At 40.8% G+C, this 18,098-nt stretch overlaps 1 protein-coding gene across 1 annotated transcript in view; it reads right to left on the reverse strand.

Moving 5' to 3' along the window:
• The window catches only part of TK1 (thymidine kinase 1), a 155,897-nt gene extending 138,426 nt beyond the window's left edge, over positions 1–17,471 (reverse strand). The window contains exons 1-2 of the mRNA XM_044068165.1: positions 17,262–17,471; positions 16,918–16,949 (exon numbers count right to left, since the gene is read on the reverse strand). Coding sequence (XP_043924100.1) covers positions 16,918–16,949; positions 17,262–17,330 — 101 coding nt within the window. The 5' untranslated portion in view covers positions 17,331–17,471. The remainder of the gene's footprint in view (positions 1–16,917; positions 16,950–17,261) is intronic.
• Between the last annotated feature and the right edge of the window lie 627 nt (positions 17,472–18,098).

An 18,098-nucleotide genomic window follows, 5' to 3' on the forward strand; every position in this document is an offset into this window, starting at 1 on the left:
CTGGTACAAGATTCGAATCTACATTAGGCAGAGTTCATCACCAACACTATTCAAGAGAAACCTTGATGAGTGGATGGGAAACAAAGTTTACCTCCAGTGATCACTTCAGTGGCTCGGCTGGACAGAGGCACAGGGAACTAATCTAAGGGGACGGCGAAAGCAAACACATTCCAGCTAGGCTTATAAATGCCTTTTGGCAGATGGGTTAATAGGTAGGTACTAGGCTATTTCGAAGAGAAACACTAAAGTCTAAGATCCTACTTACATACAGACCCAGGCAGAGTGGCGAGTTGATGTTCTCAAGACAACATGCTCTCATTCTTTCTGTCCTTAAATTGATAACACAGTACCACTGATTCATTTTGGATTACATCATTTCTTTCTGGTTCCCAGGCTAACAGAACTCGGAGGTTAATCGTCTTTTTGATCTTGCAGCTGGTTCAGGAAGCCAGAGCAATAAAAGAAATTATACATGCACATTTTAGCAATTAACTCTGGCCTCAAAACAATAGGCAGAATGCCTTTATCTAGACATCCCTGCTCAGAGTTTTGACAAAGAATTGATCAGCTTTGGTACAGCAGAGTGCACTGTTACAATTTTGCAGTTTCACATCTAACAACAAGCCTGTGGCTTATATTAATATTTACAAATCTGGCTAGGCTGGCAGCCTTCATCTATCTTCACAAAGGCATCTTAGTATTATTTTGTTACTCACCAGTTAATAGCGTAAAAAAGGCAATCTGTAAGTCACTTAGGTAAGGAAGCCAAATAAATGTTCAATAGCCATACACAGCTGTGGATGTTTAAAGTATTGGGGGGCATGAAATGAGTTAAGTTTTATCAAGGTCTAGAGCACAAAGCCACACACAATATACATTTAATTCATTAAAACACACACGAGAGAGTACCAAACCCCTATTTAGTAGAACAAGGGCAATTTAATGTAACCCACTGGATGTCAAGTCAATGTAAAACATCAGCATTTTTGTAAGAAGGAAGACAGCTGGTGATTTGCTTGCAGGATGCACAAAGCACCTTTCACTCTAGCACTAGGGTACTCTGACCATAACATACTGCTTTGTCAAAAAACTTCTAACATAAAAGTAGAAAACATCATGCACCACACCCCCACGCAATTTATATCTATGCTAACAGCAACCCCCAGTTTAAAAGAGTGATAAAAATGGATCTGGTATACTGCTGTAAGATGCAGAGTTACCATTCATGCCTTGATCAACAAAAATTGCACCCCTGACTACTCAGATGGAGTACAAGGTATAGCTGTACATGTGCTTGGCTCACAAAAAAGTTGTAGCTATTTGCTGCAAGCATTCTAGTTTCTGTTTATAAAAGTTTTTTTTTTCTTTTTCAAATCAGTTAAAGACAAATTTTAAAAGTATTTCTCTGTACCCAATTGTGAGGCAGACACGTTTCCCCCTGCCTGTGTTAATCATGATAAGCTACATTAGAGTCATCAGGGAATGGAAGAAAATTCAATGGCATGTAGCCAGTTCGTACATACTGTCTCCATGCTAACAAGAAACCAGAAGCAAAGATACAGCAAGTTCATTGCTGGAGTCTGTTCCACTTACTGAAAGGCTCAAGGCTGCAATTTACATCCCCCCCCCCCAGTACATTATGCTGAACAGTCAGGCATTACTCTTTTCCACCACAGACATGCTGATCCCACATCAGTTTCACATAACCATCTGGGAAGTAACAGAGGAGACAGAACAAACTACTGCAGAACTGATTGTATAAAATACCTTCTTAATGTTTTAGATTGCATAGATATCGGCTTTCAATGAGACTTGAATCTGAAATACCTTCTTAATGTTTTAGATTGCATCGCTATCGGCTTTCAATGAGACTTGAGAATCTGCACTGCTTAACATGTCTTCCTGCTGCCAAAACATATCTAGAATATTGATATGTTTCACCCAACCCTTGTTAAAACTTGCATACCAGACACTGGCAATGTAAGATGATTTTTCCAAATTTTTTTTTTTAAAAAAAAAAAAAAAAAAAAACACAAGTCAAATATATTTTCTTCAAGCAGGACACTATTTTCCTGCTGTGATGTCCTGTTCAGCGGGGGCGAGTAAAACCCTAGGACAAATTGTTTCACCCCTGTGAACTTTATCTTTAAAAACTGAAGTGAGTTGACACCTTCAAAAACAGCCTGGTTCACCCAAAACATTCCTAAATAAAACACACAACATAAAATTTATGGAACCCACACCAATACCCCCCCCCCAAAAAAAAAAAAAAAGGCCCGCATAGATCAGTCCTACAATGAATTTTTTCACAATAAATTAAAAAAAAAAAATCAATAAAGCACTCGCCAAAGCAGAGATTGGGAAAATAGTGCTCTAATCATCTAAATTACTGTGTAACTCATCACGCTATTGAAATACCTATCTGGCATCATTTGCCAAGATGCCCCTTTACATAGCATCTTACCAATATAACACACCGAGTTATAGCCGGCCTGCAATGGTCACTCAAACCCTGTGTTTGTTCCATAAACTGACAGCAAAATTTCAGACCTGTATAACCCTTGCAGACCTAGAACCCATTCAAACCTTAAGAGGTAATGGACCTAGCTACAAGTAATACTGCCCTCTCCATACAAATACTTCAATATATATGTGTAACCACCACCCCATTTACCTCTGGCCTCAATTCTACTTTCTCAAAACAATCTCAGCTGGACAAAGGTATCGAGCCCCAATGGCCACCTAAAGTTTCACCCAACTAGTCTGCAGGGCTTAACTGCCAAGATCTGCAACCAGCTGCCAACAACTCAGTCAATACCCATTATGTTAAAAGCCTTCAAAAACGCATTAAAGAAGCTCCCAAAACTGAAATGTAACCTTTGAGTAACTCCCGAAAGCTCTAAACTCCAGGAAGATTCTTGGCCTCAGTTGTAGCAATCCAAACTATCCAACAGCCACACAAACTTCACTCAAAATTCCAAAATAGTAACATAGCTATATAAACCCACAACTTCTCAAATCCAAAACTATTTTGGTAGCAAGCAAACTGCTACAGGGATTCATAAATTCTACTATACCTTTTTTTTTTTTTTAATGCAAGCTGCCACCTCTACTGTACCCGTTCCTTACTCAACCCCTTCAAGAAGTAGCGAGATTTGATTAATTATAGCCCTTGTTATCTTTTCACAAATTACCTACCACTCTACGTCCACAACAGTATAGCTCTCTGCCAAAAAATAATTTTTTTTCCATGCGATCAAGTTCAACCTTGGGGAGAATGTTAGACAAAACTAGCCTATGCAAATGTCCAATTACAACCAGTAATACATCTCCTCTACTTAGCAGCAAGGTTTATAGAATGGGAGAAGCATGACTGTCAGCTACACTACTCTCAGGTGACAAATCAGTATAGTTAAAGAATTTGACTGCCATTGCATTTGTGGATCTCAACAAGGCATTTAAACTGGTTGATCACAACCTACTCTTCAATGTTCACACAAAAGAATTGGAGACAAAGCAGCAGGCTAGTTAAAAAAAATGTTAAACATTCAACATTGGACATCTCAGGCCAGGCCAGGCCTCCTTGAAAGGAGTTCAATGGTCACCCCCTTTCGCCACTACTTTCCTCTTATGTTGGTTAAGCAGACTTATGACTGATGCTCACCCTTATGATAATCTTGTATGAACAGGAAATAGCTGTTAAAATAAATCCTTCCCCTGCAATAAAAAAATAATAAATAAATAAAATAAAGACTTCTAGAACACTATCTTGGCCATTGACACTTGAGGATGTAAGATGTGTGCTTTCAGTCAATGACAAAAATAAAGCTTGTGTGTCACAGAAAAGGCTAAATTATACAGCAAAAAAAAAAATAAATAAATAAAACTGCCAGCAGACAACCCTCTATGTCACCACAAGGCACAATTAAAAATACAGTCCCTCTCCATTGAGCTTAACACTACTCTTGTACTTTGTAGACTTAATCCATCCATAAATTGGGAAGCTTGCACCAAAACAAATAAGCACATTCAGAATTTAAGATTTCATAAGTGTAAATTTTCTAGATCAGACAGAGCACTTCCAAACTAGAAACTCAGAAATCTAGACATTATGTTCTAAACCCATGGTTTTCACTAGTCAGATTATGTCTGTTTAGTAGTCTTATCATGAGGGCAAAACCTAACCTACCAGGAAAACGTACAGATTTTTCAAAGGCAAGTTTACTATAGCTAGCTATTGACAACCTGATGAAATTTAAGAACCCTATCCTTGAGAGCCCAGTAGCAAACACTCCTACATTGACAGAAAATAAATTAAACCATCCAAGGATAAGTATTGCCACCTCTGTAAAACAGCCACAAAGCCCTTTTCAACTACGTTAGAGACTTTTTGACAATGCCAAATAATGAAGAACTGATACCTATCCAGCTCCTGAGGTCACACACATATACCAGCAAGATGTTTAGCTTAAAATGTACCCTCCCTACCCGCATGCCACTGTGTCTGCATCCAGACAAAGATTATGAACAGGCCTCCTATGGGCACTATCCAAAGCGAACACCAGTAGTGCGATGGGTCTGAATGTGCCTAGCCGCTTTCTTGCCAGTATAAAGCACAATTCCACCAACTCATGACGGTCTTTCGGCTTTTCCCGGTTAGGGGTCGCCACAGTGGAACTCCAGTCCGCTAATGATTGGCAATAGATTTTTAAGTGCTGGCTTGCCAGGCCTAACGCACAACCTTCAACGAAGGAACGCCCATTCACGCATGTCGACACACAGAAGACGCTCTGAGAATCGAACGTGCAACATCTGTGAGGCAACAACACTACCACAGCACCACCACCGCAGTCTCCAACTCATGACTAAAAAGCTCCCTGCCAGTTAAAGTGCACCATAGAACGCTTATTACACTGCTTCACTGGCGCTGATAATTCTTCTTGCGTTTTGAACTCCTATAAGCTACAAAAGCTCCCTGCCAGCTAAAAGTGCACCTTAGGACGCTTATTGTTATTGAAGCACAGTGAATTAATATTCTACATTACTGCTGATAATTTATTCTGCGTTAAGTGCTTATTGTGACCGATGCAGTTTCTGCACATTTCTGTACTAATGTTACACTTTCTAGGACATATATGCATTGCTTATTTTGTATAGTTTTGTGCTTTTCACTGCACTAGAACACTTTTTGTAGTCACTATGGGACCATTATCTCCCTGCCTGCCCAATAAGCATTCTACAGTGTTACTACCTCTCCTCACAAATTGTTAGTCTCCTATATATACTTAAGATGTTGAATGTTTGATGTTTTGCTTAATGAAATAGTAGAAACTGTTTTAATTGAAACTCTCGCTTTCTAATACTACTGCTTCTAGCCTTACTTTCTCCTGCTCTCCTCCACCTATTTGTCTCTACTCTCTTCTAACAATCTCCGTTTCTCAATCTTCTCCCGTTTTCTAACCTAGTCTCTAACCACTGCATTCTGCTACACCTTCCCTTCTGCCCCCTAAACTTCTACTCTACTCTCATTCGCTCCTCCTCTCATTTTTCTCACCTGCATTTTAACTAAATTTCTGTATTGTCTATCTTTCTCCTACAGTACTTTCAGTCCCGGGTCCACCCACCCTGCATTTAAGTAAAAGGGGATTTCTTCAGATTAATTCCGGAGGACATCCGCATCCCAGTTGCTAGCCTGACACACTAAAAACAACCTCTAAGGAGTCCCCCCTACAAGATATACAACCCCTAGCCTCTTAGCTCTCTCCCTACTGGTCTCTAGTATCACTAAGAGCTAGCAGAACTTTAACTTCACTAAATTATAAACATTTTCCTACTGGTTTCTAATATCCCTCCAAGAGCTAGCTGACATTTTAACTTCATTATATTATAAACATTCCTTTCTCTGCTATACCCTCTTGAAAAGTTAACCTACTCTACCTTGCCTGGCACCTGCAGTTAAAATCATTCTACTATAGCTAGTAAACTACTCTTAGCTGATATCTTTTCTGCTGCACTCACCTCTTTGGCTCTTTCCACTCCATTCGCCCTGCGGGCTCACTCCGCTCCCCTACCCTGTCCCCAATTCTCACCCACCCCCAGTGCTCTTAGCTTTATTCTCCAATTACCACACCCCCACAGCCCGATTAGCAAATACCTTTCCTCTCCTCATTACCTCTCCCACATAAATCCCTCCCTCATGCACTCCTACTCTTCCCACCCTTTACCTTATACCCTCCCCTACACTATGTCAATTCCCAATAGAACGTGAAAGCCCTACTTCCCCCTCCCTAAACTCCCTTAATACCTCTAACTACACATTCTCAGTTATAACCTTCAGTACCATTTAAAGTCAATATTTCTCAATCATAATCCTTACCTCCCTCTCTCTTCTCCAACATGTTCTTATGACTCCCAAGCCCCCTACCTCCTTCTCTTCCTGATTCCCTTACCACCAAGCTACCTCTTATTCCTCCCATACCTGCCTAATACTTCCAACAAAAACTACCTTCATACACACTCTCCCCTACCCTCATTTTGCCTTTCATTTCCACTCTCACCTTCCCTCATTCAAACAAATCCTCAGCTCCTATTCCATCCTAAAATCTTCTCGTCTAAAGCCAAGATAGTGTCTCCTACTCCAATTTATAACCTTCCCAAACCTATACCTTGCAAACCTAAATGCCAAAAAGGATGTCTCCCTCTACCTACTAATGCTAGCAGGCAACATCCATCCTAATCCTGACCCCATTACATGCAACAACTCCAATAATCCCACAACCCTCTCTAGCCTACATAATACCCTACGGATCTTTACAATTAACGCTCAAAGTCTTAGTAATAAATCTCACCTATTTCACTCCTGGCTAAGCCATAACCAACCTGACATCCTGGCTATATCTGAAACCTGGTTCAAACCTTCCATCTCAGATTCAGAAATCCCACCCCAAGGTTTTCATATTCTCAGGAATGACAGAATTAATAAAAAAGGTGGCAGCTCTGCCCTAGTCTATTCTAATCTTCTTGCCTTAATTCCTCTCCAAATTCCAATCCCACAATTCCAGAACACTGAACTAACCGCTGGACTACTAAAATTAAACAAGCACAAAAATATTTGCTTCATTGCCCTCCATCTCCCCTGGAAAGAATATATCAATACTTGAAGAAATTCTCCTATGGGCTTCCACAAAAATCAACTATGAAACTTACACAGGAGATGTAAATATTGATTGGAGTAAACTCAACTGCCCCTCCCTATCCATCAATCTCTACAATTTCAGACAATCCTCACTTATCACCCGACCTAACAAAACGAATCCCCCAGGATCCATCTTAGACTGGATTCTTGACTCTAACCTTAACAGAATAACCAACTCTGGCACAATTCCCGATACCATTAGTGACCATTTCTCTGCCTTTATCCATCGCTCTATCTATTCCCCATACCAGCATCAATTTATCCAAACTCACAACTTTAGCAACTTCAACCCATTACCTTATTTAAACAAATGAGTTGGCATATGCTAAACACCCTCCCCCTTGATAAAAGCTATAGACCATTTCAACACAGTCTTCCTTGATACTTTAAACTCCATAGCTCCCCCAAGAAATAAAAGGATCAACACAGCTTCATGGCTTACCAAAGAGACCAAAACAAATTACGCACAAAAAGGGAGAAATTATGGAAACCTCACAAAAAAAAAAAAAAAAAAAAAACACACAACACACCTGCCCAACACGTTACTTCAATAAAAACAGCCCTGTAACCTTGCTAAAACAGCTAATCAACAAAGACAAAAAAAAAATCTACTACACTAAGCTCCAGTCTAACAATCTTAATAATCCTAAACAATTATGGAAATCTATAAACTCACTCCTCCACCCTGGCTCAAAAACAAATCCATGCCCCAACCCAAGCAAAACTGACATTGAACTAGGTTCTGAATTTAATTATTTCATCGAAAATATTTTTGCCCTCACTAAAACCATTCCCCAACAATAACCCAGCTAATCCTCACCCTCCTCCGCCAATCCCAAACAACCATCCTCCTCTATTCGAACTCAAACTTGTCTCTACAACTCTCATAAAAAACTCCTATCCAAACTCAAGCCACCCCCTAATACACCTGACAACATCCCCTTGTCCTAAGACTTGCCGCAGATTTCTCCCAATCAGTATCATTATAAACTGATCAATAAAAGAATCCTACGTCCCCAAACTCTGAGGCTCAGCCTTCATTCTACCTCTCCACAAGGGAGGAAAAAATACCTGCATCTCAAACTTCCACCCTGTTGCCTTACTCCCCCCCCATCTCAAACTTCCACCCTGTTGCCTTACTCCCCCTATCTCAAAAATCCTTGAAAAGTGCATCCACCTCCAACTTATCCCATTCCTGACCCAAAATAAACTCCTCACACCCACCCAGCATGGTTTCTGCCCTGGCCACAGCACCAATACGGCCCTATCTCCCACAATCTTCTTTACCATCTCTCTAGCCTTCACATCCCACCCAAAACTCTTTCCAGCTACCTATCGGACAGATCTCAGGCTGTCAAACGGAAAAACACCATCTCTTCCTTCTTACCCACCCCCCACTGGTGTCCCACAGGGATCCATCCTCAGTCCTATGCTATTTAACATCTTCATCAATAACTTTCACACTGCTATTCCGGACACCAAAATCATTCAATATGTGGATGACTCAACCCTAGTCTGCTCTGCCTCAAACCTCCCTGAACCGCTGTCTAAAACCCAAACTGCCTTCTGGATGCACCAAAACCACCTCTCTCAATGCTAGCAAATCCAAAATTATTCTATTCTCATCCTCCAAGAACTTCTCCTTCAATAAAAGCGACTTCAAAATCTTCAGCCAAACACACCTATAGAAGTTGTCCTTTCCGCTAAACTTCTCAGCGCAATTGTTTATGAACAAAAAAAAAAAACAACACTGAAAGCTAGGTATGTTGTATAGGAACAACCACTCAAACACAACTAGGCACACACTCTGGCCTCTACTTTGCTCCTTATGGTGCACCTCTCCTAACCAACCTGTCTTACTCTACCACCTCTACACTAGAAAGCTGCTGCTACAATAAAAACTCCAAATTTGCCCCCAAATCCAAAAACTCTACTCATCACTGCCTCACCCTACAATCCTTGAACTGGCTAGAACTACCAAGCTACTTAGATTACCTACAACTCTCCATAGCACTCACTCATTTTATCCTACAAAATGTTCCGCTCAAACTAATATCCTTCCACCTTATATTCCCAACAGAGCCCTTAGATCTGAATATCAGAACTTAATTTCTATACACAAACCTAAACATCCTGCCGGCCAGCTGCTCCTCATGCCCTGGGCAAATAATGGCACAGAAAATTTCAAGGCCCTACTTTTCAAACACCTGTCTACTAAAAGGAAATGCCCATGCCTCCTCCCTACTTAATCTTGGATCACTTTTAGTATACGAGTTTACTCATTCTGAGACATTTACCTTATCCTCCTCCTATAGACATATTCCTACAACAATATCAATTTCTCCCTGCAATCTCCTGCAGCTTTATCCTTCTACTTTACTACCCCTAGAGCTAGATTTACTCAACAAAACTGGTAAATACCACCTAATCCTTTCTCCTACAGCTATACTTAAACAAAATTTGTAAATACTAGACAATCCTTCAACTCCTAGAACTATACTTGCTCAACAAAACATGTAAATATCGTTTTGTATTGAGCATTAATTTCTCTCTCTAATACATGCACTCAAAGCACCACCGCTATTTCTCCATCCCTGAATCTCTTCACTACAGGCAAATTCTTTACAACCTTAACTCTCAGTTTAGGAATCTCAAAGAATTACTGCTTTACTAGGCAAATGTAATAAGCATAACTTTGATTTAAAAAATTTTGCATTTTACATTAATTTCAATATGAATTGTACTCTCATACTGTCTGGAACCTCTCCTGTTTAATATACTTCTCTGAAGTCAAAGCAAATAGAGGGTCTTTGACTGACCAAATTTGCTGACTAGTACAAGAGGGGTGCAATAAGTGAATATCCCCAAGATGTAGATATCCTCAAAGAAAGACCAACAAACAGGTGCCAGAGCCATGACCTGAAACTCAATACCCTTTGGGAAGACTATTCCTGCAAATTCCAACAATGCTAATACTCGAGGGTAAACCCAGTGGTAAGGGATTTGGGAACACAGGCTGACAGTAAGCTTGCGTGTCCATGGTGGTGAAAATCCTTCTACGTGGAACTTACAATGGCATGACATCTAGAAGAAGAAGAAGAAAAAAAAAAAAAAAAAAAAGGGAAGGAGCTCACTAATCTTACAAGCATAGCATAAACAAGGGATAGATAACTAAATACATGCTAGGACTGGGCCCAGTGTAATCAGGGAAAGGGGTGGTGGCTGTAGATTGGGGAAAGATGGGCGAAGGCTGCCAGCCTAGTCAAATAGAATTGGATACATAACTCTATAATTTGTAAATGTAAACTACAGCATTGCTTCTTAAATGAAAGAAAACACTGTAAAATGTGAACTTCAAGATTGCTGCAACATTGCCATCTGCTGTGAGGAAAAATATGCCAAGCATTTCAAACGTTCTTTGAAGTTAAAATTATCTAAATAGTGGTGTTGAAGTGGCTGGCTGAACACATTCTTTCTATTGTCTTAACTTAAGGAATAATTGAGAGAGTGTACATGTGAAATGCCTTATTGTTGTAGTTTCCTGAGCAGGTGTTAGCTTGCTAAATAATGCAGTATTTTGGCCTGGGAACTCCAGACTAAATGTCAAAATGATGTAATGTGTATACTGGGAAAATCTAAGTGTCAAATGATGTAAGTTGGGAGGGCCTAGCAAAGACGTTTGTTTGTGAGTTTTAAAAACTATTGTTCAGTGAGAGACTGTGAGCATTTTGATCTTGATATCCCACTTAGCACTCTGCCTGTTGTCTTATGTAAGTAGTGTGTCTTAGAAGTATGGTTTCTTGAAGTATTAGCAATGAACTTAGAATAAAGTTGTACAAGTGTTTTTCTATTATATCAGAACTTTCCTACTATATTGTTTTAAGTTTGTGTGATCTCTGAACTCCTAGATATCACTGTGGTGTAGTAGTATTGTCTTGCTTTAATTATTTATTATTAAATATTTTTAAAAACCTTTACCTGTGGCTGGTTTGTGTAGAGAGAAATAAGCTCTAGAGTACATTGCATATTTACAGAGTTTATTGTAATAAGCCACTCTAATAAGCCTTAGACTGAAATATTGCACAGTAATAATTGGACACCCTTTTAAGGGCCTTTGGGTAGCTGATAAGTATTAGCTGGCGGTGGCAGAAATTACTACCGTATAGTCTGGGTAAGGGACACAGCTGGAGAATGTGTCAGCCTCTCTCAGGAGTGTCTGTGAAGTTGTATAAATACTTCTCAAAGTGTGTGTGGTGTCTCAGCTACCTGGGCAGGGACACGAAGCATTGGTGGGGACAGAGAGGGTACTGGAGGATAGCTTGCCAGCTAGGCTGAGATCTGGACTCTATAACTGTGCCAGTGGGGAGTCTTATTGGGGATCTGGAGAGCAAGGGAGCAACCAGCCCCAGACTGACTGATCTCTGTGTGCACTTGGCAAATTGTACTTTACTGTGTGTATTTGTTATCCTTTCCTCTTATATGAGACGCCCTCCCTGGTGTTAGTGGTGAGGATTGAGGCTCCTTGATTGATGGGCCAGGGCACGGTCGTCACAGTGGTTATAAAACTAAATTTAGTGTTTAGTTCAACCATATCTCAAAAATGAAACTTGTACTACCAGGGCTGGAAAAAGTGTCTTGACCCCACAGCAGTTGGGGGGGGGGGTTCCTTCTGCCACAGCCCGGGTAAGGTCTCCTCTTATTGCTGCTGCCTCCCAGAAAAATGGATTCTCCTTGGAAGTGCTAAAAATATGTTGGTGTATAACTGATGCACATCAAGACCACTGCTGTCATATCTTGATAAAAAGAGAGAGGGGAGAGAAAGTGAGCTTCCCATCTTTCATAAAGCAGACCTGATGTGCCAAACAGCTTCCTATCCAGCTGAAACAGACCTACACATTAAGCCCCTTATTAATAAATGTTGTAGTTTGGGCCCCCTGACACCTACATCCACTTCCTTTTATTTCACAGACAGGCTCTCAAGTCAGGTATTCCCACTATAACAATAGATACTTCTCAGTCAGGCATTCCCAGTATAACCAGAAACCACTCTCACAATGGATACTTTGGTACTGCATTAAACAAGCTTGTTGGCAGCGACAACTGTTTTTTCAGTGTTAACTTTCAAATTGTAGGAAACCATTCGTGCATCCCTAAATCAGCAAGACCTAACCTAGGTTACCAAATAAGGTGAAAAGTATTAGTTAAACTTCAAAATGTACATTTCCAGAATGACATGCTCCAATAACCTCATTAACTATTTTTTTTTATTTGAGATCATCACTCACATATAAACTTTAAACTTCACCAGCACTCCTGTCTCTATATAACCCAATTCCTAGACACAAGGATTCTACACACAGATTTGTGCGTTTAAATCATCCAACAAGATTGACTGTCATTGTTACATGGACAGAGTATGCCACATATTAGACTACACTTATGATTTACAGTATATACTGTACATATAATTGCAGTCATATGTTAATTCCTGATGCCGTTTGTCTACATTCTTACATTTACTACCATCTGTAGCAGAAAAGCATTAGGCAGTGCACTTCTTAAGCATATTCTCCAGACCAGAGTCTGGAGGTCCACAAAACAAAATCAATTATCTGCCCAGGATAACTATTGGGGGAAAATAGAGAAACAAGTACTACGTGGACGACACGGTCACTGAGAGCACAGTATAAAACTATGCAAGACAGGCTTATTTGTTTTATTAAAGCACAGGATTCAGTCAATGCTAGGAGTGTAAACATGAAACTGCACCCACTGAAAGCATTCCTAACCCTGGAAAATGCTGACATCTGTGCAGTCACAGAAACCTGGTTCAAAGATGCAGACAGCAGCCCAGCCTTACATGGTTACTCATCCTATCATACATTCAAACCCCAACCTATGGGGAGTAAAGCCAAAAGATGTGGAATTTCAATATGCATTAAAGACATACACACCTCCAGGCTGGTCATACAGTATGACAGACAGGGGACGTTAACCCTTGACAAGACCCCCCTATTCAAATCATAGCTAGCTAACCGGCCCCCAAATCTGACTCAAGATGCTCAATCTGACTATTTGGACCCGTTTGAATCTATCAAGATTCAATCCTTTACCCCGATCCTGGGTGACTAACTTCCCAAACAGAATGGAAAAACTACTCATGTCAGGCCTTGGAACAGCTAGTCGATATCATTTTGGACTTGGTATTAACCAACAAGAATGGCCACTGCTGCATCCTTACTGTATCCTCCCCGGTAAGATCTGACCATAAAGCAGTCACTTTCTAAGTCACCATCTCCCCCAAACCTCCACTAGCTAGATCAGACATATGACTACAGGCTCCTGAGGGATGGTATAAACAGCTTCACAGCCCCCCCCCCCCCCGGTAGGAACTAGCACCATATAGATGCATGTAATCAGGCATATCTGACAGGACTATATCCTCTGCAAGGAAGAGTAAACCTGTCTGGTGGACATCTGCAATAAACTCTATAACAAAAGGACTTGCTGTCCAAGACCAAGAAGGAACAGGTGCCCAATTAGAAACAGTTTCCTTAGTCCGAACAAGCAAATAAGAGTACTAATGAAATCCTCCAAAGCAAACGGTCCAAATTGGCCACATCTACTGAAAACAATCATAAGGCCTTCTTCACCTATATCTGGAACCTCAAAGGAAGCGCCCAGATCTGTTCAGAGCAGACTCCTTGTCCAAAATACTAAATCTCTCAACCTAGGTGGTGACGCGCTATTTGCCAACACCACTGGTAAAATATGGAACTCTCTCCCAAACAACATCACCCTTGCAACTTCTCTAAGTCAATTCAAAAATAGTCTAAAACTCCACTTCAAGTCACACTGGCTATGTCCTTGCTCAAACCCAGACTAGCTCTGTGCCATTAACTAAAACATAAACAACTAGCTAAGATGATAAGTACTTTGTATACTGTGATAAAGAAATATGCATCCTGTCTAACTCTATGTCATTATACTGCCTACCGTCCTTGCTAATATGTTATTAATGTTACATTTGCAGTAATCTCAGAAATAGTAATGGCAGTCTTGTACTTGTATGTAAATAGCCTATGTTTTTGTTAAGTTCTTTCAGCTCATTTACTGTACCCAATTATCAATGTAACTCTGTTGGAGCTTTTCTCCCCGGGCCTCCGCTGAAAAAGGACATGTATCCAGTCGGACCATCCCAGTTAACAAATGTAAAATAAATAAAATAATAAATAATAATAAACTGGTGGCAAAGGACACCACATATACAAATGCTGTAGATATAGCAAACTTGCTGGCTGACAGATTCAGCAAAAACTTTACCCCTCTGCTCCCCCATCAATCAGGACATCCCCAAGTACCTGCCCCCCTTCCCCTTAGGTCTACAAAACAGGTCATCACTGCTCTCTCAAATTACATCCCAGGCTGCATCCTACATGAACACTAGGCACCCTATTCAACCAAAGCCTGAGCACTGGCTTCATCCCAGCTGAGCTGAGGACAGCCACAGTCATCCCTTTACACAAAGGTGGAGTGTCCAACAATCCGGGAAATTATAGACCCATCAGCCTAACTAGCCCGATTTGCAAGGCCATGGAACAGATTATTATGGACCTCATCAACAAGGACATTGGCAACCTGCAAACAGTTGATATCACAGAGTTTGGCTTCAACAAGGGGAGGTAATGTCTGCTAAACCTGGTCAACGACTTTGAGACTGTCAAAGCCATGGATGAGGTGAAGACTGTGCACACAGTCTACCTAGACCTGGACAAAGCCTTCAACATTATTCCCCATTCAGGCATAATAGATACATGAATTGATGCCTAGTTGAGAGTTTAGTACCAGATGGGTAGCAAACTGGCTCACTGATAGTCAAAATAGGGGAAGCCACCTCAAGCAGGAGACCTGTGACAAGCAGCATACTCCAGGGTTCAGTCTTGGGGCCTCTTATTTAGGATATACTTTTCTGAAGTGCAGGCTAAAACCAGTGGGCTATGGCTGACCAAGTTGACAGATTACTTTCAAGCTGGATGCTGTCATCAATTCCTCCAGTGATGTGGACATTTCCAAGAGGGTCTCATTAAGACAAATTAATGTCAACCAGAAACATGGCCTCAAGCTGAATACCAAAAAATGCATCAGCATCCCCTTTGGGGAGAGTGACATCACCACAAACTATCACATTAACAATGTCCAAGCACTCGGGATTTGGGCACACAGGTTGATAGCAACCCGACTTTTGACCACCATATTGCTTCCGTTGTGAGGTGAGCCATGTAGAGGACTTTCCATACAAGTAAGAGGGTATCGCATCCAGGGACAAGGAGGTCATAACATCCCTGCATTCTTCTGTTATAAGGCCCATTATTGAGTACAATGCCACTTTCAGCATGTACCTTGCAAAGCACATGCAGCAGCTGAGACCACAGAGGTTCCTCACCAGGAAGATCCAGGGCCTCAAACATCTACCATACACAGTCTCTCTACTTTGTTTCTTACAGCCTCCTCAGAGGTGACCTCTGTCTGGTATACAAGGCATTCACAGTAGCAGCACCACCACCACCTTGATGGGACTGCTGCATATCCACACAGGTTGCACGTGAGTAACCCTCACGCACGGCCTCAACCAGACTTGTTGGCGGGACAGATTTGTATCCCAGACTTCCCCCATCTCAATAGACTCCCTCTCCACATAAAGCAGAGTACCTCTTTACCCCCATTTTATGCGCAAACTGGACGGGGAACAGAAAATATACCCCTGGGATTCCACCCATGTCCCTGCTGGACAGGGGCATCAGGTGCTGATTTGTCTAAACATGGTCTAAACTTGGTTTATAAGGGCCTCAGGGCCAATAGCCTAGTAACCTCTTATGATCCTATGAACACTTGCAAATCAAACCAGCTCCACAGAACACAGCTTTTCTTAAAGTAAAGGGAGGAGGCGCAAAAGTACTATTTAGAAAATTAATGCCTACAACATATGCTCACAGACATTAAAATGAGAAATACACGTATGTATTTTATTTAACTTGTGTTAAGATGGTTGCTAAAGCAAGTGTCTCAACAGCCTGAAGCAAGAGAATTCAAGAAACTACTGCTAAAATCATAAATGGAAAATCACTGTATCAATATGTTTGGAACTTGACCAAGTAGCACCGCAGTTGATGGCATATCACAGCTGTCCGCAAATCTCAAGAGAATCAAGGAACATTCAGAATAATAACGGACACTAAACATTACTACTACTAACACGAAACAGTGACATAATTAGAAACTGTAATAAGTACTATGACATGAAATAAATAGTGATAGAAACTTAATCAGGGGCATTTCAAAGGTAGGTTATCCACCCGTCGTAGCATACCTTACTTCCTACCTGCCAGTCACAAGTAATAGACAATATGCCACACAACCAGTGGGCGCCTTTTTATCCGGACACCAAAGCAGCTGTCCCACCGCATGCAAAAGGTGAAGATATCAGTCGTGACAAGAGTGCTCTAATAAACTTAAGATGTTTTGTAAATAATACCACCTAAACAAGACTGGTTGAAATACACATCAATGAGAGCTGTCATTTGTAAATAAATAATACCACCCAAACAAGACTGGTAAAAATATACATCAATGAGCGCTGTCATTTGTAAATAACCGCTGAAGCTTGCAATAAATAAACGAAACAAATATAATTATCTAATCTTAGTTAAGAATAGATAGAGTACCTTTTTCCGGAGAACATGGGTCCAAATATGACCTGAAAAAAAAGCACACAAACGTGTCATTTTACATTCCGCATCTAAAAGCGTCTCGAAAAATATTGTAAATAGGCACACAAAACTCATCTTTCCGTTGCAAAACTGGCACATTCTGCTACCATTTGCATCTGTTAATTTAAATGCATTTTAAACCATGCACCAGCATAGATAACTGAAAGGACATCTTCACAGCCCGCGCTTTTCTGTTCGGCGGAGAGCTGTCAAAGCCCCCTAATCAGCAAATAACTTTAAAACATGCTCATCCACAAATACATTCCAAGCAATTATAACAGATGCAGAGAACTCCTCACCTGGATCTGACCCCTCACTTTGCTTGGAGAAGTGGGTAAAACAGCAGACACGTTCAAGCAGTTCATCATTATTACCAGCTTCAAAAACAAACGATTCTACACCAGAGCACAAGTAACTAACAATAAGCAAAGCAAAATCCAATGCTCCCGCCCAGCGGAACTCGTATGTGATAAGATTTTCTACGTCACCATACGGGCTGGTGTGAGGAATTTTAACGCTTACCCGTGTAAGTTTGTTTCGAGCCCTTAACTGCGCATGACAGAGCCAAGGTGGCAGTCATTGAGATAGTGTTGTGTTCTCGTATTAAAGTTGACCCTTCTTCACACAACCCTGATTCTGCGTCACAGTTTGGATTTGTTCCTTTTAATGTCTCTTAATACTGGTGACTTTTGGAGAAAAAAGTGGTTAATACTATTAATAAATAACAACAGTAATTTGAATTATAAACTTTCATTGCTTCAGAAAATGTGTATTAGCTGATTGTCAGTGTCTCAGGTTAACAGTGCTACTATTTTTAAAAAGTGATTATTTCTGGATCTGTTCCTGATTCTGTAGCTGTTTGTCCCGGATTGATTTGAGCCTGAGCTACAGATTCTTTTTACTGCCTATTTACAACCCCTGTTGTTGGTCAAGCTTCGTTAAAGTGTACTGTGGAACTCACAGTATACACGTCCGGTATCTACTTTGTTGTAGTTCGATGCCAGCAGCAGCAAGCAGGGGGATTAGAACTACATCTTATTTCTCCTTGTTTTGTAGAGGAAGATTTCGGTACCTCTGTTCTGAGAAAAAAATGCTCAAGTATCATTCTTCTCAAGGATGGAGCTAGGCACACTGTG

The sequence above is a fragment of the Protopterus annectens genome, chromosome 4.part0, assembly GCF_019279795.1.
Source record: "Protopterus annectens isolate FY-2018-M chromosome 4.part0, PAN1.0, whole genome shotgun sequence".
In the NCBI taxonomy this organism is placed as follows: domain Eukaryota; kingdom Metazoa; phylum Chordata; order Ceratodontiformes; family Protopteridae; genus Protopterus; species Protopterus annectens.